At 41.8% G+C, this 25,641-nt stretch overlaps 2 protein-coding genes across 2 annotated transcripts; both read left to right on the top strand.

Annotated features, from left to right (window-relative positions):
* The first annotated feature begins 261 nt into the window (after nucleotides 1-261).
* Nucleotides 262-19,268, top strand: LOC115764424 (putative uncharacterized protein DDB_G0286901). The gene is made up of 4 exons (XM_030707422.1): nucleotides 262-382; nucleotides 10,249-10,918; nucleotides 16,824-17,250; nucleotides 17,858-19,268. Exons 3-4 carry the CDS (start codon nucleotides 16,852-16,854, stop codon nucleotides 19,247-19,249), a joined length of 1,791 nt encoding a protein of 596 aa, XP_030563282.1. The 5' UTR covers nucleotides 262-382; nucleotides 10,249-10,918; nucleotides 16,824-16,851; the 3' UTR covers nucleotides 19,250-19,268.
* Nucleotides 19,269-21,515: 2,247 nt separating this feature from the next.
* LOC115764434 (solute carrier family 12 member 8) lies at nucleotides 21,516-25,626 on the top strand. Its single transcript, XM_030707437.1, has 8 exons — nucleotides 21,516-21,642; nucleotides 21,703-22,289; nucleotides 22,350-22,897; nucleotides 22,955-23,156; nucleotides 23,224-23,458; nucleotides 23,543-24,133; nucleotides 24,191-24,369; nucleotides 24,439-25,626. Exons 2-8 carry the CDS (start codon nucleotides 22,060-22,062, stop codon nucleotides 24,596-24,598), a joined length of 2,145 nt encoding a protein of 714 aa, XP_030563297.1. The 5' UTR covers nucleotides 21,516-21,642; nucleotides 21,703-22,059; the 3' UTR covers nucleotides 24,599-25,626.
* Nucleotides 25,627-25,641: the final 15 nt, after the last annotated feature.

The following is a 25,641-nucleotide window of genomic DNA, read 5'->3' as shown; positions in this document are numbered from 1 at the left end:
ATCAAATAAACAAATTCACTATCTCTCGTTCTTACCTCTCTCTCACACTCCTATAGCAGTGCCACAAGTGACAACAAACAGCAACAATATTCAAATGGACTTTACGCGCCAAACTCAAATCTGACTCTTCTGATTCGCTGTCAAACTGGCGACTCTGTGTGTGCAACTGCCTGTGTGTGTGTGTGTCTGTGAGTGTATATATGCGTATGTGTCTGGGTGCGCTTGAGTGGCAAACAAGGAATCGAAATCGTGTGCAAGCCAGGCAAAGCCGATACGACAGCAGCGACGACGACTGCGGCGCAACAACAAAAGTTCTAGCCATTTGCCGACAACTGTTAAACGTGTTCGTTTCTTTCTGCTGCGCGCTTGCCGCCCTTACAGCGTACGTACGTACAAATTTGGTTTTTGTTTTTTTTTTTTTTTTGGGCATATTTGTTTGTCTAGCAGTGTGACGACACATGTTTGTTATTTGTCTTAGTGCATATTTTGTTAATAACTTTGACTGTTACCCAAAAAAAAAACAATGTAAAAAAATTTGTTTGATTGTGTGTCTGTGTGTGTGTGTGTGTGTGCTTATTTGTTGCAGAGTGTAAACAAAACGGCGCAGCGCGTGTAACGTACCACAGTGCGTGTGTGGTTGCTGGCAAAGTCTAGCTCAAAATCTGTGCAATATGCTGTGTGCAAATTGACAGCTGTATGTGTGTGCACACTCACACAGCCATAAAGAGGCATTGTCAGTTTTCTTTAATTTTTTTTTTTTTGGCTAAGCGTGAGTTATTCTAGTCTTGAATCAAACTTAAAACTTTGCTGCTGCTGCTGAATCCAATTGGAGTTTCTTTATGACTGTGTTGCCGCCGAACCGTCTGTCTGTCTGTCTGTCTTTCTGTCTGTTTGTCTTGCTGTCTTTGCGCGCGTTATGCGTGTGTGTGTGTGTGTGTGTGTGTGTGTGTGTGTGTGAGCGCGTTTGTGTGTATTTTCCACCCCAGCAGCGTTTCGAAACGCGGCCACAGCTCGGCTCCCGGCTCGCAGTTTTGTGCGCAGCTTCCCTTGAGCCGGATTCCCAGTTCTTATTGTTCTTCATGTTCTTAGTGCTCTTGTTGTTGTTGTTGTTGTTGTTGCTACTATTTAGTTTCAACCCCCCTGGCAGCGTCTTAAAACGTGTTTCAAAATGGGTGGCTCACAGCTGTATGTTTTTGGGCTTTATCGTTGCTGCTGCTGTTTGCAGTTGTTGTTGTTGTCGTGGCGCGTTATCCTTGGCTGCGGCTGTGTGCGTGTTTTCGTCGTTAGTTATGACATCAACACACGCTTTGGCGCTGGGCCACACTTTCACACACACACACACATACACGCACCATACTGATGCATACATGCAAGTTGCGTTGCGAGCTTTGTCCTTTGCCCAAAGCTCGCGCTTGCCTGCCCTTCAGCTTCGGCGCTTGATTCGTGCTTACAGCCGCCGCCGCGGCGTACAGCGTTGCCATTGTTTCGCGTTTTTGTTTTTGCTTTGCTGTTGTTGTTGTTTTTGTAATTGTGTGCTGTGTAGTTCGGTTTTATGCCTGTGAGCGTGGCATTATAACTGTGTTTGTTGTTTTTGTCGTGGCTTGCTCTGCAATCATCTTGCAGTTGACGCTCAACATTAATTGCTATCGATTTTTTTTTTATTGTCCCTGTGCTGCTATCGGCTTGCACATACACACATATGCATATGGTTTATACATACATATGCATTCCAATATATTTCTCGCTTGATTCTAATTTTGTACGCTGCACGCGGCCCATTTGCATAGTGCTTTCAACTTTGGCTTATGTGCATCGATCCCCCTGCTGCTGCACTAATATTTACTCTCTTACTTTTCCCCAGCTCTCTTTCTTCGTCCCCTCTCTCACTCTCTCACACACACACACACACCTTGCCACCTTATGGCGCAACTTGAGAATCGATCATTTTCCAAAACTGAAAAAAAAACAAAATGCAGCGCACATTCGAAGGGAAAACTTTTTATGACGCCTTGGCCTAAAAATATCGCAAATACCGAAGATTTTGAGTTGGACTCGCAGCTGTTTTTGGATTTTGTTGGAAATATGACACTTATCCGAGTGTTCCACAAAAGATCATACTTTTCACATGGTTTTCCATTTCTGTGCTTTGAGAGAGCTCCACGGAATCTTACAGAGAGCAAGTCGCTTTAGCTGAACATGATCAGCAATTTTGTATGAATCTTACTCCCAATGTTAACTTCCGAAATTTCTTCATACATATATGTACATATGTATCTGTTTTGCCAACTAAATTTGGGTTTTATGGACAAATACTTGGTATTCTATTAATAAACGCATTAGCTTAGAAATTCATAAACAATTTTCTATAGCCTCTAGATATCTATAGATATTTATATATATATATATATATATATATATATATATATATATATATATATATATATATATAAAGTGTGTCTAAGAACAAATTTTCGTAAAGATCTTGGCAAATGAGCTTACGCCCGAAACTTCGCCCATTCGAATCTTCATATGCATTTATCATTTAAGAGGGGTGGATTTGGCGAAAAACGTGAAACACGTTCAATTTTCACAAGGATCTTTGACAATAAGCTTGAGGCTAATCTGAAGTAACTTTAAACTTCGCCCATACAACCTTTGACTATCATTTTTCATCCAGAAGAGGTGACTTTTGCATAAGATTCTTGAACATGAGTTTGAACCCAAAACCTGACCCAAATCTTTCACTGCCATTTCCACCGTTGAGCGATAAATAATCCGAAAAGTGTGAAACACCACTCAAATGAATTTGAACAAAGATCTTTGAAAATGAGCCTGAGACCGATTGGAAAGTTATCCAAAAAGTTTCGCGTTTTTTTTTTCACATTTTCGGGTGAAACTTACCAAAAGCCCGCCTTGGGCTGAAATATTCTATATTATAAAAATGTATTAAATACGGTTTCCGCACTTTATTGAAATTGTCAGAAGTTGGATTAATGTAGTATGAGAAAATTGTTGTAAAAAACTTGGCATGTGCCTGCAGAAAATAGTCCACAGCATTCGCCCTCTTTAAGGCGGAGAGCCCAACCTCACGGTTGCTGTTCGCTCAAGCGAGTTTTCACTGTACCATCCGTTAGTATAGACATATTGTTGTTGGCACATGAAGAGAGCTCTATCTATTTTTTTTTTTTATCGATTTGGCAATCTTCTACCACGTTTACTCCATCAAATGTTTTGCTGTCCCCAAGTCAGACATGAATACGAATCTATATTTTTATATATATGCATAGCCCATATAGCTGCCAGTTCGTATCGACTAGCGAACTTATGTTGAGATTTGTAAATCGTGCGTTTTATTTATAAAGTCCAACACGAACTCTTGCACTGAAGCTATGTCTAATCCAACCAAACTACTTGATTCTATAATTAAAACGCTGCGCAACTCTCGTCATCTTTAAGTTTAGAACATTTTTCCCAACTAAAACAAACGTCTGTCTCACCCTCTCTCTCTTCCTCCCTCCCTCTCTCTCTCTCTCTCTCTCTCTCTCTCTCTCTCTCTCTCTCTATCGTTCTTGGCCCTATATCATTTTATGGGCAGCCCCATGCCGTGTAGTGGAAGCTTCTTTCCGTTTATTTTTGGCTTGGCCATATTTATAGCTCCCGTTCCCTCTCTCTCACTCTCACTCTCTCTCCCTCTCCCTCTTGGGCTCGGCTCTAATGGAGTTTTCCTAGAGTGCGTATATCAAAGTTAGGTTCAATTACCTTTAAATGGATTATATAAACAAACACACGGGCACAAGATGGGCAACTGATATCAAACGGCGCATGCACCCAACACACACACACGCACACGCACACGCACACACACACGCAGGCGCGCAGATTAGGCAGACGTGCGTCTGATCCCAGTTCTCAGTTGCCCGTAGTCAGTAGCCAGTTTGCAGTTAGCTCCGTGCTGCCGTTTACTGTGCCAGAGAGGGGCGCAACGGCGACGTGCAACAACAACAACAACAACAACGAGAACAACAACAACAACAACACAAGATGCTGCCAAAAATAAATTTGAACTCAAATCGCGGCACAGGCGGGCAACTAGGCGAGGAAAAACGAATTCGAGTGCCAAGAAAAACCAACGCAATGAATTTTTTTCTTCTCCTACTCAACAGCCAGGCAAAAGCACAATCGAACCGCGCCGCACCGCACCGCATATGCATATGCATATATATATCTATCTATATGTATATATATAATAGCGTGCATATCTCTGCTTGCAACATGCCCCTGCCACAGGCCGCAGCCGCTGGCAGCTCCTGGGCCTGAGGCGCGCTCAAGTGCGCCAGAGAAATAATTCAAACGCTTTGCAGGCGCTCTTGCCACTTAGCGCGAGGGGCTTTGAGCTGCGCGGGGGTTGCTGTGGGGGTGGGCTGCGGCGGCAGGGTGGTTCGCTGCGAAGCCAGCCCTAAGTCCGTGGGCCCCCATGACGCAACGGCCTACGTGCCCATAAGCGGACGTGCCGACCTCATTAGTTTCGAGTTTCCCAAAAACAAAATTAAAACAAAAGCAAAAAAAAAAAAACAAACAATGTAAGGCAGGAAAATTTCTTTGTTTTTGTTTTTAATTTGTTCGAAAATGAAAAACTTGCACGCGTGTGCGTGTGCTCAGGGACCAGAAAGCTTCAACTCTAGCTAATATATATGTACGTATATAGAAACATTTACATTTACAAATAAAGCATCGAGCGATCTTCCTCGTTTGGCCCCGATCTCATCTCACATCTCTCATCTTGCGCCTCATGTCTGGTCTCCGTCTCTTGTCTCATCCGCGTCTATTTATAAAGTCGAAAATTGAGCATCAGCGTGCAAGTATTTCAGAGAGAGAAAGAGCAGAGAGAGCAGAGAGAGAGCGAGATCCAGAGATCGAGAGAGAGAGAGATCACCCAAGTTGGACCAAGTATAAAGTACAGTTGTGTGCTTACGTTTTAATTGATCAAAGTGAACCACCGATCGGTGCGTAAGGCAGATATATATATATATATATATATATATATATATATATATATATATATATATATATATATATATATATTGATTTACATATATATGTATATATATATATATATATATTTATATCTAGTCTATGAATCCTGGACTACAATGTGTCAATTAAGAGTTGAATATGTATATATATTGACTAGAATTTAGATTTAATAGAATCATTGATCCAATGATTGCTGGATAAAGCAGATATGGTATTTTGATCTATTCATATATCAAACATACAAGCAATACATACTTTGCATACTTTACATACTATACATACTATACATACTATACATACTATACATACTATACATACTATACATACTATACATACTATACATACTATACATACTATACATACTATACATACTATACATACTATACATACTATACATACTATACATACTATACATACTATACATACTATACATACTATACATACTATACATACTATACATACTGTACATACTATACATACTATACATACTATACATACTATACATACTATACATACTATACATACTATACATACTGTACATACTATACATACTATACATACTATACATACTATACATACTATACATACTTTACATACTATACATACTATACATACTATACATACTATACATACTATACATACTATACATACTATACATACTATACATACTATACATACTATACACACTATACACTATACATACTATACATACTATACATACTATACATACTATACATATTATACATACTATACATACTGTACATACTATACATACTATACATACTATACATACTATACATACTATACATACTATACATACTATACATACTATACCTACTATACATACTATACATACTATACATACTATACATACTATACATACTATACATACTATACATACTATACATACTGTACATACTATACATACTATACATACTATACATACTATACATACTATACATACTATACATACTATACATACTATACATACTATACATACTATACATACTATACATACTATACATACTATACATACTATACACACTATACATACTATACATACTATACATACTATACATACTATACATACTATACATACTATACATACTATACATACTGTACATACTATACATACTATACATATTATACATACTATACATACTATACATACTATACATACTATACATCTTAGTCCTAGAATAAAAAAAAATATATCATTTAAATAAACCACAAATGCAGCTCAGCTATGAATGAGCCACATTTGTAGAGTCCTGTATATGAATACATCAAAATTCTCATCTAGAAACAGAAGTAAGAAACTGTTTGAAACAGAGTTGATTTTCTTTTTGGATAAGCTTTAGAATTGGGACTTAGCCTCTATGTAAAGTCTATGCCATTACAAAATTTTCATAGTCTCATAGTCAAATTCTTAGCTATATAGTTGCAGATGTGATAAACTTAGTTTAAGGATATCCTTGCTGAAACATACTATTCGAGGTATATTTAAACTTTTTCCTAACTCACCGCTTCGAGATCTTTTACCGAATTGTACAGCTAATTGTAAATTTTAGTTCCGAATTATGCTCAATTGAGGTCTTTGTATAGACAAATGCTTAATATTGGTAGATGAGTTATCTGATAGAGCGAGAGAGAGAGAGAGAGAGAGAGAGAGAGAAGTAGAATCGTTTTCTTCAGGTATTTGAGAAAGTGGAAGCACCATAAAAAAACAGTGTAGCCCCACTTGTCAAATTATTTCCTAAAATAAAAGGGGTGCCTAGCTTTATCTGAAAATGAGATACACTAGCTATAAGAAACTACCCGGCGTTGCCCGGGTCTAAACGTGCGCTGATATAAAGCCGCTCAAATTCCCATCCATGCATTCCAGCAGAAAAAATTATATTTAGCTTTTTATTTTATCAGAAGAATTTACTTTGGAGCAAGTGCAGTTCTGTAAGCTCTTTCGATAAGATCTACTAGCATAATTCCAGTTCAAGATATAATGCATAAATCTTATTTTCAACACGATTAGCTTGAATTTTGTGTAATGCCAATGGAATGTGCTCAAAATGTGAAACTTGGCCAAAATGTTTAGATTAATTTTTCCTTCTATTGTGCATAAATACGAAAATGTTTTTCCGTTTTGTTTTAGACCATGAAGCTGCGCCTCTCTGTCTCTCTCTCTCTCTCTCTCTGCCCGTGCATTACACACACACACACACACGCACACACTCGCGGCGCTTTTGTTGCGATCAGCTTTGCCCAATGGGCGGGTGGACGTGCCACTGGGTTACACACGCAAAGGGGGAGGAGAGAGGCTGGGGGTGGGCGAAAGGCAGGTAGATGGGTGACTGTGGGGGTGGGTTGGGGGCAGATTGAAGATGGATCTGTTTGCTGCTTGAGAAGGGCGGGAGACACAGAGAGAGCGTGAGAGCGAGAGAGAGAGGGGGCAGACTGAGTGGCAAGCGGGTGCTGCAACAGTGGCAGCTAACGGAATCAGGCACAGTCACAGCCGCCGCAGCGGCAGCTGCCGGCTGCTGCTGTTGCTCAGCTCGCGCGGCCAACAGGCTGCGATGGCTGCTCGGCCGCTCGTGGCGCTCGGGCTGCGGCCAATTCGAGTTGGTTGCCTGAATTCAGTTTTCAGTATTCAATTGGACTGCGACTGCGACTATTTCAATCGCGCCGAGAACCGAAATCCCGACAAACGGATCCAAAATTAAAAGCAAACAGAGACGGGCCGAGCGAGAGGGAGAGTGTGGGAGAGAGACAGGGAGCGAGAGAGAGAGAGAGAGAGCGCTCGTGAGCGAGCGAGCACATAAACAAGGGAGAAAGACGGTAAAACGCTTGTGTTCGCGCTTTGCGCTTTTCCTGCTTTCCGTATGCCTGTGCATGTGTGTGTGTGTGTGTGTGTGTGTGTGTGTGTGTGTATGTATGTGTGTGTGCGTCTATTTTGAAAATCAACTCGCATATCGCAATATCATTTGTTCGCTTCGCGCTAAGCGTATGAACGACCGCTGGGGGCGGTGATGGATGCGCCGGTTGTGTGGTTTAAATAGCTTTTGATGGCTTTGCAGACTCACAAATGCCTCGAAAGCAAAAAAACCAGAAAAAAAAACACACACACACACAAAAAGAAAGAGTATACCGTTGGTCGTCTGCTATGTCCGTTGGTTCGACAGCTTGTCTATTTCGGATCAAGTTTTACGGCATGCCAATAAAACAAAACGAAAATCCGTATTTCTTACAGTTTGAGAGGCACCGTCTTAGAGTCTGAGCTGCATTGGTGTTGGATCTGCTTTGGGAATCAAGCCAAAACTATTTTGGTCGCGCCTGCCACTCAAGTCCATATACCCTACAGTTGCCCAAGCAATGTCTTAGGAGCGCACTTGGCCTAGGGCGAATCTTTGACAAAGATTAAGCAAAACATATTTTGGTCGTGCCAAAGCTATCTACAGTTTTAAAGTCACAGGTATCCATTCACAGTTTATTTATCATTAAAATGTCAGGCTAAATGTATCTTACGCCCTTTAGACATGCAGTTTTAGATTCACAGGCATGAATCTACAGTTTAAGAGTCCGCATACAGTTTTAAAGCCATAGACTGCGAATCACAGTTTGATTTGCTTTTATAGCTCTTTAAACTTACAGGTTAAAGTAAATTTCATGGTCGACAGTTTTAAATTCACAGGCTTGGAGCCACAGTTTAAAGGTCTGAATACCGTTTTTAACTCAAGGGCTGGGATACATAGTTTAGGAGTCTATATATATGGTTTGAAAGTCACAGGCTTAAGAGTTACAGTTTAAGCGTCGTGAATTACTGTTGGTTCCTTTCAGGCTCAACTCAGTTATGGTTATAATCAAAGAAACCTTTTGACTTCCGCATATCGCATATAAATATTCAATATCTAAAACTTTCAAATTACAGTTCTAGAGTCATAGTCGTTAAAAATTAAGTATATTTTAAAGGTGTCTCGTAGGTTTTATAGTCTGGATAGCGCAAATTGGCCATGCCTACATGCTTTATATACGCCCGGAAAATATCACAAAGTTCGGATAACAAACATCAAATCAGCATTTCCAATATTAAGGGACTTAGGGAAGAAGAAGCACAGTTGTGTGTGTTTAGAAGTAAACTGGAATATTGGTAAAAGTAGCAGGGCATCGCCTAGTCGAGCACTCCCGACCAGAGCACTCTTCACTTGTTTTCTTTGGCTTTTGTTCGCAATTGGCTCACGCCAGCCGACTTGTAGCCAACGTATGCTTCAGTCCTACACAGCCAAAGATGTATATCGATGTGTATACACATACATATGCATATGTATGTATGTATGTGCATTCAGGCAAAAATACAGACAATGTCTCGGAGTTGTTCTTTGTAAGCAAGCAGCTCGAAAGCTCTGCGCAAGCTCGGCTTGAGCTTTAACTCTCTCTCTTTGGCGTGAGGTTTGGTTTTTAAAGCTTTAATGCGACCCTTGCAGTAAGCTCTTCAAGCGGCATGCACAGGTTCAACACCTGCGCCCCAAACAACAACACACACACACACACACACACTTTCCCATGTGACTCACAATGCGTTGAAAAATCAGCAACAGCGTCAAGGGAAGGGGTCTTGTTTGACTGTGTGCGTGCGTGTGCGTGTGTGTGTGTGTGTGTGTGTTTGGGGTGCTTCGAATTGAATTGCAGTGTAGCTGTTGTTCTTGTTGTTGCGGTTGTTGTTGTTGTTGTTGTTGTTGTGTTACGCGCGTATTATAATGCGACAGTAACCATGGAGCCGCAAGCTCACCTTTAAGGCGATAAGATAAAGCTGCCGCCTGGCACAGATTAGATATTAGCCGCCTATGAGTTCCCAGACCAAGCATGAGTTGGCCGAGTCGCCGAAGCCAGTGACATTATCTCCAAGACTGGCAACCAGTCAAATAGAGCAAAGCGTCGAGGTTTGAGACACGTTTCCATAGAGCACACATGCATATATGTGTGTGCGCATATGTATATAGATATTTACCAGTTAAATGCGACGCGAAGTGATTTATTTATTATTATTATTATGATTTTATTTTTTGTTTTGGAATTTGCATTCAGAAGTTGCGACGTCACGTTTTCGTTTTTCATATTTTCATCTTCAGCTGTGTGTGTGTGTGTGTATGTATCTGTTGTGATGTTTACGAATGGGCGTGATTTCATTCTAACAAATTCGATTCTATGTATTTTTAATTTTAGTCCAAGGTTTGAAACAACAACAGCAACAACAACTGCCGACAACTATAAACGTAATCAAAGCAACAAAGAAGCGCACAACGCAAAAACAAAGTCTTCAACTCAGAGCGACAGAGAGAGGGACGAAGAGAGAGAGAGAGCGTACTAAACAGAGAGTGCGAGTGAAAGGCAAAAGACAGAGCGTGGGAGAGTCAGATCAACGCGCACAGAGCTACATATAGAGACGCAGGAGAGCAGAAGAGTAGACGCAGGCAGCTGCTGTAGCTTGGCCAATACAAAAAATTACGCATACGCCGCGTGAAGCGCAATCGCAGCCAAGAAGAAAAAAACACAAATCAAACAGAAAAACAAAAAAAAAAAAAAAGATTAATTATAATATAAACCGCTCAGCACTGACTCAACCCCAGCACGCCAGTTGCCGCGCCACGCCCCGCAACGAACCGGACCGCCCGCACAAACTCTCATCAATGGTGTTGGCTATCAATATCGCAAAAAACAATCAAAGATAGTTTCGGCAATTCTTTAACCGTGTGCAAAGTGTCCAAACAACTGGAACATCTCAGCAACAACAACAACAACAACAACAACAGGAACAGGCAACCGCAGCCTCAGAGCCACCGTGCAAGCAGCATTGGTGGTGCAATTTTCAAACTGTAGCCGGCTAGAAACTCAGGTGAGCTGCAATTACTTTAAAGCATGTAGAATTTCCGGTGGCTAATCTAATTCATTTCGTAGACGTTTGTATTTTGAGCCTAAGATAGAGCAGTGCAGACTATATTGTAGAGCTACAAACTACTATAAACAAATTGAAGAGTTTGTACAGTAAACATTTGTATTTTGGAGACCTTGGAGAGTTGGTGGCAAATTTGTAATTTCATTTTGTAGACATTTGTATCGTGAGCATAATGCCGATCGGTGTAGACTATATAATATTCATTTTCTAAACATCAAAAGCTTGGAGACTTTGTTGGTTGTTAAGCGTTATGGAGAGTTTGGAGAATTATTGAGGCTTAACGTTGTGATCTATGTAGCTTACTTTTGAGTGAGCTCTTGTGAGTTCTAAGAGCAAACGAATTTTGGAGAGTTTGGAGATTTAAGCGGTTTCTTTGAATTGAGCCTTTTAGACCTTAACGTCGGTTCATGAACCTAGTTTTTCACATCCCTTAACCCGGACTTCTAAACTATTCTTTAAAGAGCTTATGCAGCCTTGAGCTAGATTTTCTTTTGTGAGAGTCGGTGCCTAAAGTTAATCTTTCACAAAATTGCTGAATATTTTAATAGCGTTAAAATGCAACTGATTTTCTTCTCTAAAACCAAAAACCAACCCTAAAAAAAGTTGCTTAGTAAAGCTAACAGAAAAAAGTGTTGGGAAATATTGCAAACAAGTAATCATTACACTCCAACAACAACAACGGATATCATAGAGACCGAGAGAGAGTGAGAGAGAGAGAGAGAGAGAGAGGGATAGAGCGCGGGAGAGAGTGAGTTTGGTATGGAGATTGGGGGCTGCAAAAAGTCAAAGAAATGTTTCTAATTTTGCGTATAATCGGTTCGAACCTCATTATTATCAGCTGCTTAACTGCTCGGCACTTCAACAGCTCATCAGGCGCACGCACACACACACACACACACACACACACAGCGACACACAGATATACACAGATATAGGGGAAACACTCGTGACCAAGGCCCTGTCAGTTGCTAGTTTCGGCCAGTCTTATCAAAGAGCCAACAAACAGTTAGAACTTAAAACTTGCTCAACCCACAGTCCGGGTACAAATTAATATTGTGCTTCTCTCCATGTGTGTGTGTGTGTTAGAGATGGGCAAGTCGTGACACGAGATGTGCGTGTGCTCATATGGAACAGATTGCTTTTAAGCAGGATTTCATAAAAAGTATAGTTTTATAAACTTTGATGTTGATAAAAACCAAAAGCTATATCCATAAGTCATAGATGTAGATACTAAAGATATTATGTTATGTTCTTAGAATGGGCTCGATCAAGATTGTGCTGTACAAATCGGTATTTCCTGTTCAGCTTTAATAACTACCACGTTATATCGAATAAACAAGTAAACCTATCTATTATATCCGAACAAGTTATTAGCAAGCATTAATATAAGCTGATAGCAAAATGTAGTAAAAGAGAAAATATAGTTTATTTCGTGTCCATATATGATATCATGCTCTAATATATAGTCACGCGGCCATTTCCAATATCAGAGCTCTACAAATAGAATCAAGCGACTGTTTGGGCAACAGTCACAGCAGCAGAAATATGCCCCCAAAACCCGCCCCAGCACTTGGGCTCACTTTTATCAGCGGCTTATCAGTAAATAATTCCACCTGTTGTGTGCAGTTGAGGCGTCCAATGAGGTACGGATTGGGGGGTTGGGGGCAATAATGGAGCGAGTTTCTGGGAAAAAGGGGTCGCTGTGGAGCAACGCCCAAGTGTGTCTCTCTGTATGTGTGTGTGTGTGTGTAAAAGTGCAGATAAATTCAGTCAGGTGTCGCTTTGAGACTTGCGCCTTAAGTTCGAGCAAGCAAAGCAACGCTTATGTAGGCTTACACACACACACACACACAAACAGACACACACTACCATACACATCTGTAGATACTTTTGTATCTGCAGCTTTTTACATATGTACATAGACTTAAGTATCTTGTAGTGCTGCTTGAAGTACAAATTTTTGCTGCTGTGTTGTTTGCATTGCTCAGCAGAAAGCCGTTGCCTGGCCGCGACCAGTGGCCCATTGTCAATGGATTTTATAGATAACAGACACACACACACACACACACACACACACACACACACACACACACACACACACACACACACACACACACACACACACACACACACACACACACACACACACACACACACGCACACACACGCACACACACGCACACACACGCACACACTTACACATGGACACTCACATCACGCTGACTCTGATTCAGTTGGGTTTCTTTTTTAATCTTATCTTAAAACTTGAGTCGACATCGTTTGCCATACCAACGCTGACGCTTTGTAACTCACTCACATACACACACACACACACACACACACACACACACACACACACACACGCTCTAATACAGTACTCGATAACTTGCCGAGGCTCGGCATCTAGGCATGGTAAAAGGAGCAACGCCTTTTTAATCCTTTGATTCGGTATGCGATTTTTCATTTAGGCACAAATTATAATAAAGACATGCAACATCCTCAAGGTAGGATGAAATTAAGATAATAGTGGGAAAAACAGTGCCAGAAGAAGAATTGTTGATCCTCACTGGATTTTTGTTGTTTTCAGCTTTAATACAAGAGAAAACGTGGTCTTTAATCCTCGAGTATACACGTTTATTAAGAGCGAATATTAGTCGATTAAAACTTTACATATCTATTTTTGCGTTTTGCCTAAAGTCAAATGATTTAAATGCGCTTTTTTAGCTTTTAGAATATATTCCAAGCTCACAAACTAATCGTATAAAGTAGAAAGAATCCGTATACAAATGAATTTTATTACAAAAAACTCAAAACTCTGGACTGCAAGTTAAGATCAGATAATTATGACATACAAGCGAACTTCAAAGAAATCTGTTAACAGAAAAAACAGCCATAAACATGGTCTATGTAAAGCTTTTCTGCGATCACATATTCTGCGATTCTTAAGTATTCCCATGGGACATGCATGTAGTAACTGTATATATGTGCATATTTGTAATTTATGTATATACATATATGCATAGCTTGATACCCTCTTTGCATAAAATTCGTAAAAGGGGGCATCATGAATTTGAGCAAATGTACGTAACAGGCAGCTTTCTTCCTGAAGTACAGACACACATACATATCCATACATGTGTACATGAAAAACGGTATTCTATGGCATGTAGAAATTGCATACGGTATGTTTGTACATAGATAGGCCTGTGCATGCGTATGTATATAAAAGTGCATATTAATAGTTTGGCGCTGTGCATAGGGTATTTTTTACTTCAGATTATATTCCTTTTTATTTCATCTCTGTTTACATCGATGCTTCTGTTGTTGCTATTTTTGCTGGTGCGAGCGCGACCCACGTCAGTCTTCAGTTGCTCTTCGTTTTGAGCTTCGTGCGGTCTTCGGTTGCCAATGCTCTGCTGACGTCGCTGCCGCCGTCAACCCTTACTTTGTTGCTGCTGCGCTTAAAACGATTTTTTGCTGTTGTAGGCGTAGGGGGGCGTTTGGGCGGATGTCAAAACACCAACTTGACGCTGGAGTTGCACTCGTTTAGGTGTATGTGTGTGTGTATGTGTGTGTGTGTGTGTGTGTATGCATTTATTTATAAACTGAGCTCATTGTTTGCCCCACACGCGGCTTTGACTCGCTCTTTGCGAGCACGCTTCTGTGCATGTGTGTGTATGAGTGTGTCTCAGTCTGAGTCTCCTGTGCCGCACTGCTGGCAAGCGCGGCCTCTTAAACATTTGTATCACGCCGCGCGCGCTCTCCCTTACACTCTCTCTCTCTCTCTCGCTCGCACACAGCCTACAATGCTGTACTCTCCCGCTCACACATGCGCGTGTCGTCGTCGTCGTCGTCGCTGCGTTTCGTTGCGGGGTTGTTGTTGTAAACTCGGTTTCAAGCTTTAATTACGTCTCATACACACACACACACACACAGCTGTGAGGGCAAACAGACGGACTCATTCAGCCTCAGCCCCAGCTGTGTGGCTGTGTGTGTGTGTGTGTGTGTACGTTCTATGCGGGGCCTTCAGGGGGCGCTGCGACGCAGTTGTTAAATTGTTGTTGCTTGTTGGCCTGCGCGGTATTCCTATTTTTGTTTGCCCGTCGGTTGACGTCGCTCTTGTTGTTGTTTTAGTTCTTGTTGTTGTTGGTGTTGTTGCCCAACGGTACTTCTGAGCGCCAGCCATTATTTGCTCGAATTCAGTCAAGCTTTGTGCTTCGTTGCTGCCGCTCGCGAAGTTGTCGCGCTGTCGTCGTCATCGTCCCGTTGTTGCACCCAAAAAAAGTAATAATAATTAAATAGAAACCATCCAGTCGAGCCAACCACCCAACCACAGTCGGTCGCTGCCGTTTTTTGTGCTCTTTGCGCTATATTCCTCGCTCGTTTTTTTCTTCTCTGTGTGTGTGGGTGTGTGTGTGCTTTTTGCCGGCTTTGGCGCGGCCTCAAAACGTGAGTACATTTAATACGCGGTCTCTCACGCGCTCCCTCGTTCTCTTTGATTACATACAATGCGTGTGTGTGTGTGTGTGATGGCGCCCTAATCTCCAATTTGAGATTAGATATTAAGTTGCTTTACATTATTGTTTTAGTCTGGGCCTGCATTCTGTTTTGTATATACATACATATGTATATATATATATATATATATATACACGCGCATGCATATGATATACTTCTTTTATGCCATGCCTGCATTTAGTTAGACAGCTGAGCTTTGAAAGCTGCGCTCAAGCACGCCACTTTGTGCAGCTTAAAGCTTTGAGTTAAGCTCAAAGTTTATGCCGATTTTAACCCCTGAGTGGCGTACTTATCATAAGACTATGCAAAAATGCTCAAATCGATAAAAAGCTTTGGCGCTTATCAATTAATAACAAAATAAAAAATATAAATAAAAAAAAAAACAAGAAGAGGAAGAGAAACAACTTAGCCAGTAAATGACCAAATTCCCACCGCTCACTAAATTGGCACGCAAAACCATACTCGTCGAGGATTTCGTGGAAGTTCACGTTGCGAGCTATCAGGGTTGGAGTGGGCGGCGCGCAAAGCGCAAAGCTCGGAGCTAGCTGCTGCCGGGCCTGGTCGTTAGCTGCGTCGCCAGCTTATCACACACACACACACACATTGGGCCAGGCCGTATGCATGCTGTGTGTTTGCGTGTGTGTCTCCCAGAAGCGCATGAGTATGCATATATGCATATATGCGTTATCAATAATCGGTACGTCGTATGTGTGTGAAAGAGTTAAGCGTTAAATTTGTTGTCAATTGTTTTTTCCCTATTCTTTTGTTTAGCTTAAATAATTAAAGAATGGCGCGTCTAAAAGCTAGGTAAATTGATTGGGTTGCGAAATCGAAATCGCTCTATTTTAATTACCCTCCAATCTTCGCTCTCTTTTCTTTATTTCTCTCCTCTCTCTGTACTCTCTTATACTTGCTCCAGTTCTCTCTTACTCTCAGCCCCACTCTCTTTCCCGTTCTATGTCGCACCCTCTCTCTCTCTCTCTCTCTCTGTTACTCTTGTTCTCACGCTACCTAGGCGATATCTCTCTTACTCACATTTCTAATCTCTCTTTCTTTTTCTACCGCTCTCTTTCTTACTGTCTATTACGTTTTGCCCCTCAATCTATCGCCTTCCTCTGCGATTTTCACGAATTCTAGTAAGGTCTTGAAATTTGCAATTATTAGTGGTATCTATTAATCAAGGTTATATATTCATTCCATTTCCTTTATCTATTCCTCTCTATCTCTATCTTTCTCTCACTCTCACTCTGTCTTGGATGTATTTGTTCAATGTATCAGAATGCTTCACCCTTTACTAATACTTTTCCTTTCATATTCTTTTGCTCAGCTTCAAGACGTCTTGCAAACGGCTGAAAATGGAAAAGACTCCCCGGTATACACAGCGGGAGCGCAACATGGTGCTCGGGTATGCGGCCCAGTACAAAGATGTGATTGAGAATAAGCGCACAGACGCCGAGTCCAATCGGAAAAAGGATGAGGTCTGGCTGCAGATAGCCAAAGAGTTCAACTCGAAGGTCTATCATCAGCGCAGCGCCAAGCAGCTGCGACAGCTCTACAAGAACATGAAGCTGCTGCTAAAAAAGGATCTATGTGGCGAGGACAAGGGCAATCGCTCATTTATGGATCTGCTCAACACGCTCTCGCAACAGGAGTCCGTGGCGCAGTACATAGCCGAGCAAATGTCACCGGATGGCGCCGGAAGTCAAGCGACCGGAAACGGTCGCCATTTGGCCGATGACTACGAAGATTCAAAGGTATGTACTTTAAAGTTTATATGGAGTACTTAAAGAAGCTAAGACAAGCAACTTTCTTTTTAAAAAAATGAAAGATGAGATGCCTCAAATCATAAAATGGATTTATTATAGAGCACATTGCTTGCCGTGTTACCCAACACTGCAGTATCATATGTCACTTTAAAGCCGCAAGAGAAATTTGAACTTGCAATGGCTAAATATTTTCTTCAGGCTTCTTTACATTGCTTTGTTAGAAATGCCAAACTCATGCAAATCTTGCATTGCCCAGTTTTTGTCAGAACGACTATATTTGCACTTACAAAACATGTATTAAGCTTTTCATGTTTACCAACACTAAAAATAAATCTTTCCCTCAAGAACTAAGTGCTCGAATAACTGGCTAAGATACTTTATCTGCCCAGCCGAGATGCCTATTAATTATATATAAAACTGTTATTTTCCATGGATCTAATTCTTTTACATTATTCTGTTGTTAGCCAACACTTGCAACACTTGCAGCAATTGTCAACGATTTTTTAGTGTTGCAAAACTTGTAAATGCCGAAAATCGGAAACAACTTTTTAAACTCTTTCTCGTTGTGTGTTTTTTCTTATTGTTGTGGAAATAGTTGCCCATGTACGAAGGAATGGACACAGATGTCATACTGATCAAATCGGAGACAATTAGCGATAATGAGCAGACAGAGAACGGCATTGACTGCATGGATGATGATGACGATGACGATTGCCCCAGTCCAAAGGCGCCCGAAGTGTGTCTGGAGGAGGAGGACGAGGTGCTATTCGCCACAGATCTGCGCCAGCTGCAGCAGCAAAGCGCCGGCGTCTCCATGCCCAGCAGAGACTTGGCCAATGGCGGCAGCAGTATGTGCAACAACAACAACAACAACAACAGCGATCCATTACCGCGTGCGTCTAGCTCACCCGTGGGCTCCACCAAGACCTCCATCTCATCCGCAGGCAGTTATATGTCCGGGGGCGTGCCAAAGGCGGAAATAATGCTCTCCAGTGTGGGCAACATACGCGTTGGCGCTTTTGCCAGCATTAACAAGACCCTCCAGAATGGCAACATGAACAGCAGCAGCAACAACAACAACAACAGCTGCAACAACAACAACAATAACAGCATCAGCAGCAACAACAACAACAACAACAGCAATGGACTGCAGCTTACGGCGGAGCAAATGGAGCAGCACTTGCTGCTTAACGGCTTAGGTCTGTCGGCGGTGCAGCATCCACCGGCGCACACGCTGCAGGCGGCCATCAATGCGGCAACGAGCGGCGTGGGCAGCTCGCGGCATGCAACACAAACGTTGCAGCTGCCGCGTTTGGCGCGCGGTCACACAGTGGAAAGAGGTGCAACGGCAGCGGCAACAGCAGTCGCCGCTGCAGCCGCTGCCGCTGCCGCTGCTGCCACAAATGGGTCGAACCGAACGGGCGGCGTACAGCTGCTGCTCAATGGACACCAGAGCCGGGACAAGGCGCAGGCGCACCAGCATCTCCAGCAGAGCAGCGGCCTCAGCGTTGCCGCCGGCAGCTTTAATGGCTACAATGGACTCGGAGTTAGCAACATAAACACCATTAATTGTGCCTCCGCCGCCGCCAACAGCAGCAGCAGCAGCAACAACAACAACAACAACCTTAACCTTAACCTTAACAGCAGCAACAACAACCTGAACAACAGTAGCAACAACAACAACAACAACAACAACCTGAACAGCAGCAACAGCAGCAACGGCTCCCGCGGCCAGCACAATGAGTACATGATGTCGCTGGCGCTGGAGGAGCGCAAGCGAAAGATTGAGCTGCTCAATGTACAGATCGAGTATTGGCAAACGTTAACCAAAAAACTGGACTCACAGTCCGGCCACTATCCCAATCCGGCGTGCCTCTGCCATTTTCCAGGCAACAGTGTCATGGGCGTGGGCGCCAGCGTGGGCGTCAGCGGCGCGGCCAGCACAGCCGCAGCGAGTGTGTTGCAAACGCAGTCAAGCAGCAGCTAGTCCGAAGCGAACGATGGCGGTGACGACGACGACGACGACGACGACGACGGCGGCGGCGACGATAATGATGACGACGATGATCAAGGCGCCACTGGCCTGCTGAAAATCGATGTCGATGATGAGCCTGGGCGTGTCGACAGCAGCAGCAGCAGCAGCGGCGACAGCGACATCATTTCCATCGTAGACATTGACGATGAGGAGGACGAGGATGAGAGTCAGGAGGAGGAAGTGATGGAATTACAAGTGGAGCTGGAGCAGAGCAAGACCAGCATAACGGACTTAACGCTGCATGAAGAGTATGATTCACAGGATGCCTTGGTCAAGGATGTGGGCGTTGTCGGCGGCCTATCCCCAACACCCTCACAATCAGCGCCGTCGCCACCGCCATTGTCGCAGCCGCCAGCGAAGCGCGTCAAGCGCCACATTGCGGTGCTGCCGCCAGCAGCTGCCTCAGCGCTGCTGCTGCAGTTGGCGCAGCAGCAGCAGCAGCAACAGTCGCCCCCCGCGTGAGGCTGTCAAAGCAATTAGCTAGTCCTAGATACTTGTTGTTCTTAACACTATTAGTTTAGGCCATGTTTATGATCGTCGCCGTTAATTTTTTTGGTTTTTTTTTTATGTCTTATTTTCGATTTGCCATTTTTATGTTAACCAAATTACCAACTAATATACAATTAATTATTATTATGATTACCTATGATTAACGTAATGCTATTATTTATTTATGTCTAGTTTTGTGTGCCAAACAAAGAAGCCAACATGCAGGTGACTGAAGTGCATGTGCATTCATTTTATATTTTTTATTATAATATTAGTTTTGCAAACCAAATCTTTTTTGCCATTTAACGAAATGCTTGCCAAAATTTAATTTTAAGCATTAATTTATTGCTTAAAGCCAAGCCTACCCCCGCCTGCTATTATTTATTATTTATATGTTTTGTTAAACATCCATTTCTTTTTTTTTTATAGTTTATACAAAAGCAAATATATAAATTTATTGTTTAAGTTTTTTTTAGCTGCAAACCAAAAGAAAATGCAACGAAAGGCCCAAAAAACTGTTCATTTGTCACTGTAAATTTTACCTTAAATTACAAAACATAATTAGTTGTCATGTAAAAAAAAAAAAAACAAACAAACAAACAAATTACAAAAACTGTACAAATGTGGTTCCTAATCTAGTCCTTAAAAACAAAAAAAAAAAAAAAAAAAAAAAAATTCTAAGAAACTGTTTAAAAAAAGAAAACAAAGAAAAAATTTTATTGTTATGCATATAGCACAACTTGTGTATTTATTTTTTTTTTTTCTAAAAAATATACTTATATATAAACGCAAAGCCCCCAGTCCCTAAACCATCCAAAGAACTGTAGCTAATTTTAATGTACTTAAAAAAAAAAACTGAGGCACCCAAATCCAGATACAGAAATATTGAGTTTTGGATAGCAATTTGCTAGTCGCCGCTGCGTAACTGTATTCTTTAGTCTAGCATACACAAGAAAAGTTTAATATAACAAAATTTTAAAAATGCTATTAAGTTATGTATTTGCATATGTAGTAATATATATACAAAAAAAATTATGTGTAAAAATTACCCACAATTTACATAAAAAGAAAAAAAATAACATTTATACAATTTTTCTAAACAAAACAGATTAATAAAAACCCCAGTGAATTTATTTCGTGGCCTAGTTAAACGTTACAAATATGTGTTAAAAATAAATAAGTTTAAAGACGGAACTGATGCGGGAATATTCAAGTCAATTTGGGCGGGCAAAACTATCAGGCTGAGGCAACACTAGTCAAGTGCTGCCGGATCGCTGGCAGCCCTTGTAAAAATTCAGCCAGCGATAGCAGTTACCGCTACACAAGAGTCACAAACATGTAGCACAAAATAGTTAACATTTACATGGATTAAGAAACTTACTAGTTGCATTTTACAAACTCATTTTTATACATTTAAAAAAATAATCGAAAATTCAATTCATAATGCCTAGACATCGATAGTTGGCAGCTCCTATTTACTCGTCTCGAAGCGTTGGCGATAGTTCCACACTATTGGATATTCATCGTGAAGTGATAGTGCCACGGCACGAAATTCGATAATCGAGCTGCCATTGTGTTATCGCACCGCTAAAGTTCTTATATTAAACAAACTACACAATAAAGTTAAGCTACGCCAACGTTAATGAAATCCTTGTAAAAGCCAAGTCCAACAGATATCACTTTTTCTCATTTCGTTGAGAGCAGTAATTGAGAGTAAAACTAACCAGCATATGTATACAATTAAAATTGGCGCGCTGACAGGCTAGCAACTTGCCATCGCAGTCAAACAAAAACAATTGCAACAACAAGTTATCGATGACGACCTGCGCGAGTTCTATATATATATATATATTTGTGTATGTATGAGCAGTGTTTTTATTTAACTTTTTACGCACATCACAAGTTGCATTGTTTAGTGAAACCGTCCGCCGACAATGATATACGTTGCAGCACATGCCAGTTAAAAGTAAGTCGAAGGGGCGCTAAACATTTAATTTTGGCCAAACTGCGTGCGTGGATGCGTTTCGGATACCATAAACAGAAACAGCAACTGCAACAGCAACAGCAACAGCAACAAACACTCCGGCATTGGATAACAATCAGTTTGAAGCTACGTTTGGCTTAACACGCTTAACAATTAATTCGTCTCGCAGAAAAGAATCTAAGCGAAGCTTTTAAAGTGTCAATAAAAGCAAAAACGACAACAACAATACGATACTGTCAAAGGTGTTGGCGCGGGGGTGGCGGACGGACGGCCGACAACAATCAAAAGTATGAGTAATACCGTAGAAAGTAACGGCAATAGACGCACCGTTGATTGGCAACGCTTTGGTCTTGGTGGCGACGATGAAGGCGAGATAACGGTAGCCAGCTTTCGCCAACGAAGCAACAACAACACTGGTGGCTTCGTGGATCTGGGCAATGAGTATACGTACGCGGCCGGCGGACATCATGCGTCTGGCGCCAACGAAATCTTTGCCGGAGAGCAAGGCGACAAACCCTGGTAGGTAAAACCATAGAATTCGCCGCCTAATAATTCGTGACTGTTGCCACCGCTCAACAGGTGGCGCTCGAATTTCTTCATCTCGCAGCCGGTGCTATTTGGCACATGGGATGGCGTCTTTACCTCTTGCCTGATTAATGTTTTTGGCGTTATCGTGTTCCTGCGCTCCGGCTGGATTGTGGCCCAGGCAGGCATCATCAATGCTGTGCTCATCATATTCTGCACTGTGGTCATTGCCTTGGTCAGCGTGCTCTCGGCAATTGGCATTTGTGAGAGATGTCGCGTGGAGAGCGGCGGTGTTTATTTTCTTATAGCACACACGTTAGGCTCCCGCTTTGGCGGTGCTCTCGGATTGCTCTACTGTTTTGGTCAGGCCGTTGGCTGTGCCCTCAACGTGATGGGCTTTGGCGAATCGATGGCAGGTCTGGTGGGACTCGAGGGTAACAAGTGGGCCATACGTGGCTTCGCGACTGCCGCCGTTCTACTGCTCGGCTGCATCAATGTGGCTGGCGTCAAGTGGGTCATTAAGCTGCAGTTTATACTGCTGATGGTATTGCTTATATCGGCGTTAGATTTCATGGTTGGCAGCTTTGTGGGCGAGGATCCAGGTGGGTGTTTATTAACCGAGCCTTTTGCTTCTTGAATGACAATCGCATCCATTACAGACAATGACTTCGATGGCTGGATGAGCGGAAACTTTGTGGAGAACCTATGGCCAAAATATGAAGATGGATATTCATGGTTTCGAGTTTTTGGAGTCTTCTTTCCAACTGTCACTGGCGTCTTATCCGGCATCAATATGAGCGGCGATCTGCGCGCTCCATCCACAGACATTCCTAATGGCACGCTGGCAGCATTTGGCACTTCGTTAGTCATATTCAACGACTGATTCCATAGCTGTTTGATTCCATCTTTGCCATTTATTTTTTTGCAGCACATTTCTGTACTTAGTGTTTGTGCTATTTTTGGGTGCCACATGCAAGCGTGCCACATTATACACTGACTTCATGATCTCTGTAAAGGTATCGGCCGTTCACTTTCTGCTGCTGGCGGGCATCTATGTGTCCAGCATGTCTTCCTGTCTGGGAGCCATGTACGGCACGCCGCGCGTCCTGCAGAGCATTGCCAAGGAGAACGTAATACCTGGTATTGATGCACTGGGCAAGGGTGTAAGTACATAGACACGCCGCTCTTTCTTTCTCTATTTCTATGTCGCCCTCTCTCTCTCTCTCTTTCTATTCTAATTCACACAGCGCGGCCCCAATAAAGTGCCACTGTACGCAATGGCCGTAGTGGCTTTGGTCACGGTCACCTTTATTATCGTAGGCGACATTAACTTTCTGGCGCCCATTGTAACAATGCCGTTCCTGATGACATACGCTTGCATAGACTACGCGTACTTCGCACTGGCTCAAACCTTTGACATACAGGAACAGCGCGAGGAACGTTTTCGTATACAAGCTTCCAGTCCAAGCTACGAGACGCGTCGCTACGGCAGCGTATCGGATGCTGGCAATGATCTGGATTTGCTCTTTCCAGATCGGGTGCGCCACAAGAATCTTCAAAGTCCACAAAACTCACCAATGCATCAGGCGCAAGCACTGCCATCAGTGCCTGTAGAGAACATTGTAAATTTCGATGCGCCAGCGCCCAGCACTTCATCTGGGCAAGAAACGGCAGCAATGACGGACAGCACTGGCGTGGTCGTCGAACAGTCCACAGCACAGGCTAGCAGCGAAGTGGAGGATGAGAATGAGCCCATTGCTCCGATTCGCCCGCCTATACATTCTAAGACGAAAAACTGGTACTCTGGCTTCTGCAATCGTTGGGCCTCGTTGCTGGGCGTAAGTAGAATAGATATACTTTTAGAGCTTTATCTCAACCTTCTGTTTTACGTGTAGGCACTCACCAAACTGCTGGTTATGCTGTTGGTGAACTGGTATTATGCCTTAACTTGTTTTTTGGTCGTATTCGTTGTTTGGTTCTATGTGGGCACAGCTAATCCCGCCGTCAAGCCTGGCCTGACCGCAGAGTTCAACTTTTTTGGCTGGCTCAAGAGCGTCATCTTTCGTTGCTTTGGGTAAGTATTATTTTTTCAATTTAACTGCCTTTTAACTACAACTAGCTTTTACTATCTTCGGTTATATAGAAAACGCATGCACGAGTACGAACAAATTGTGGTGACGCCCTCTTGTCCGGGCGTCGATCTGTCGCCCACACAACTGAATGAGCAGAACGAGGACTTTAGACCGCGTCCCAATTACCATCATTCTTCGGTAATAGAGGGTCGGCTGATAGATGATATCTAGACTTTTGGCCATGGGCCGTAAACAGTGGGAACATGGGTTATGGGGAGACGCGGCGAGCAATATTTTGAGTGCATTTTGCTAATACTAAACCATATAAATTATAACGTACATTTGTAAAGTGCAACGCTAAGGATAATTATGTTTAATCCAGCACATGTATTTAGAAGCGATCTTCCCACAGACACTCAAAAACCTAACCCAGCGCAGCGCACATTGCAGCTTTAGCTAAATTTAAATTACTTGTGTACTAATTATTAAATAATCTAAGTTGAAGAATTTAACCTGCTTTTAATATGTTCCTTTCTTGTGTAAAGTCTTTTTGCTATTTTGCCATTGTTTAGTTCTATGGAAAGCCTGTAAAATTGTTGCTTAATAGATATGTTTCCGTACATTTTGTACTGTCTCAAAGCACATACATAGTTTATTTGAGGAAACATATGTGATATTGAGATAATAAGTAAAACAATCAAAAAAAAAAAAAAAAAGAAGAAAACCAACCACAGCCCAAAACAAAACAAATACAAAAGAGTTTTGGAAATTTGGCGCGTTTGCATTCTATGATACCATAAAGAAATAAATTAAAAATGAAACTTATTTGATTGAAATACCTTTGGTTAAAATATATATATGTAAACTCACACACCATCAACCGCAAAAGCCACGAAAGCAAAACAAATTCAAGCCCAACTCTTCATATGCAAATAAATAAGCAAAATCAATGTAAACACTATAAGTCATAATCTACTACCACAAATATCTGCAATAATTGCATTATATATACCATATTACAGGTATATAATCAAATGTTTAAGTAAAACTATAACGAAAACCATATAAAACATTGCAGCGCGTTATATTTCAAAAATATACAAAGCGTTTTACTTTTGGACGTACATACTTATATAGCATAAATTTAATCTAGTTATACAAAAGGCAGATAGCACATCCATGAACAAAACAAAGTCGATGTATATGTAACAACAATATTAACTGAAATGTGTATTAAAAAACGGTTTAATAAACAAAAATTACATTTTTATTTT

This window comes from Drosophila novamexicana, unplaced genomic scaffold (assembly GCF_003285875.2).
Source record: "Drosophila novamexicana strain 15010-1031.04,08,12 unplaced genomic scaffold, DnovRS2.1 tig00000820-arrow-pilon, whole genome shotgun sequence".
NCBI classification, from domain to species: domain Eukaryota; kingdom Metazoa; phylum Arthropoda; class Insecta; order Diptera; family Drosophilidae; genus Drosophila; species Drosophila novamexicana.
The sequence above is the reverse complement of the archived record's forward strand: the minus strand, read 5'-3'. Positions and strand labels throughout refer to the sequence as shown.

Bases quoted from the DNA above. Each gene is read 5' to 3' on its own strand.
- LOC115764434 (XM_030707437.1), top strand. From the start codon at position 22,060: ATGAGTAATACCGTAGAAAGTAACGGCAATAGACGCACCGTTGATTGG. The intron at 23,157-23,223 runs GTTAGTCATATT...ATTTTTTTGCAG, and splicing joins CTGGCAGCATTTGGCACTTC to CACATTTCTGTACTTAGTGT. The intron at 24,134-24,190 runs GTAAGTAGAATA...TTTTACGTGTAG, and splicing joins GTTGGGCCTCGTTGCTGGGC to GCACTCACCAAACTGCTGGT.
- LOC115764424 (XM_030707422.1), top strand. From the start codon at position 16,852: ATGGAAAAGACTCCCCGGTATACACAGCGGGAGCGCAACATGGTGCTC. The intron at 17,251-17,857 runs GTATGTACTTTA...TTGTGGAAATAG, and splicing joins ATGACTACGAAGATTCAAAG to TTGCCCATGTACGAAGGAAT.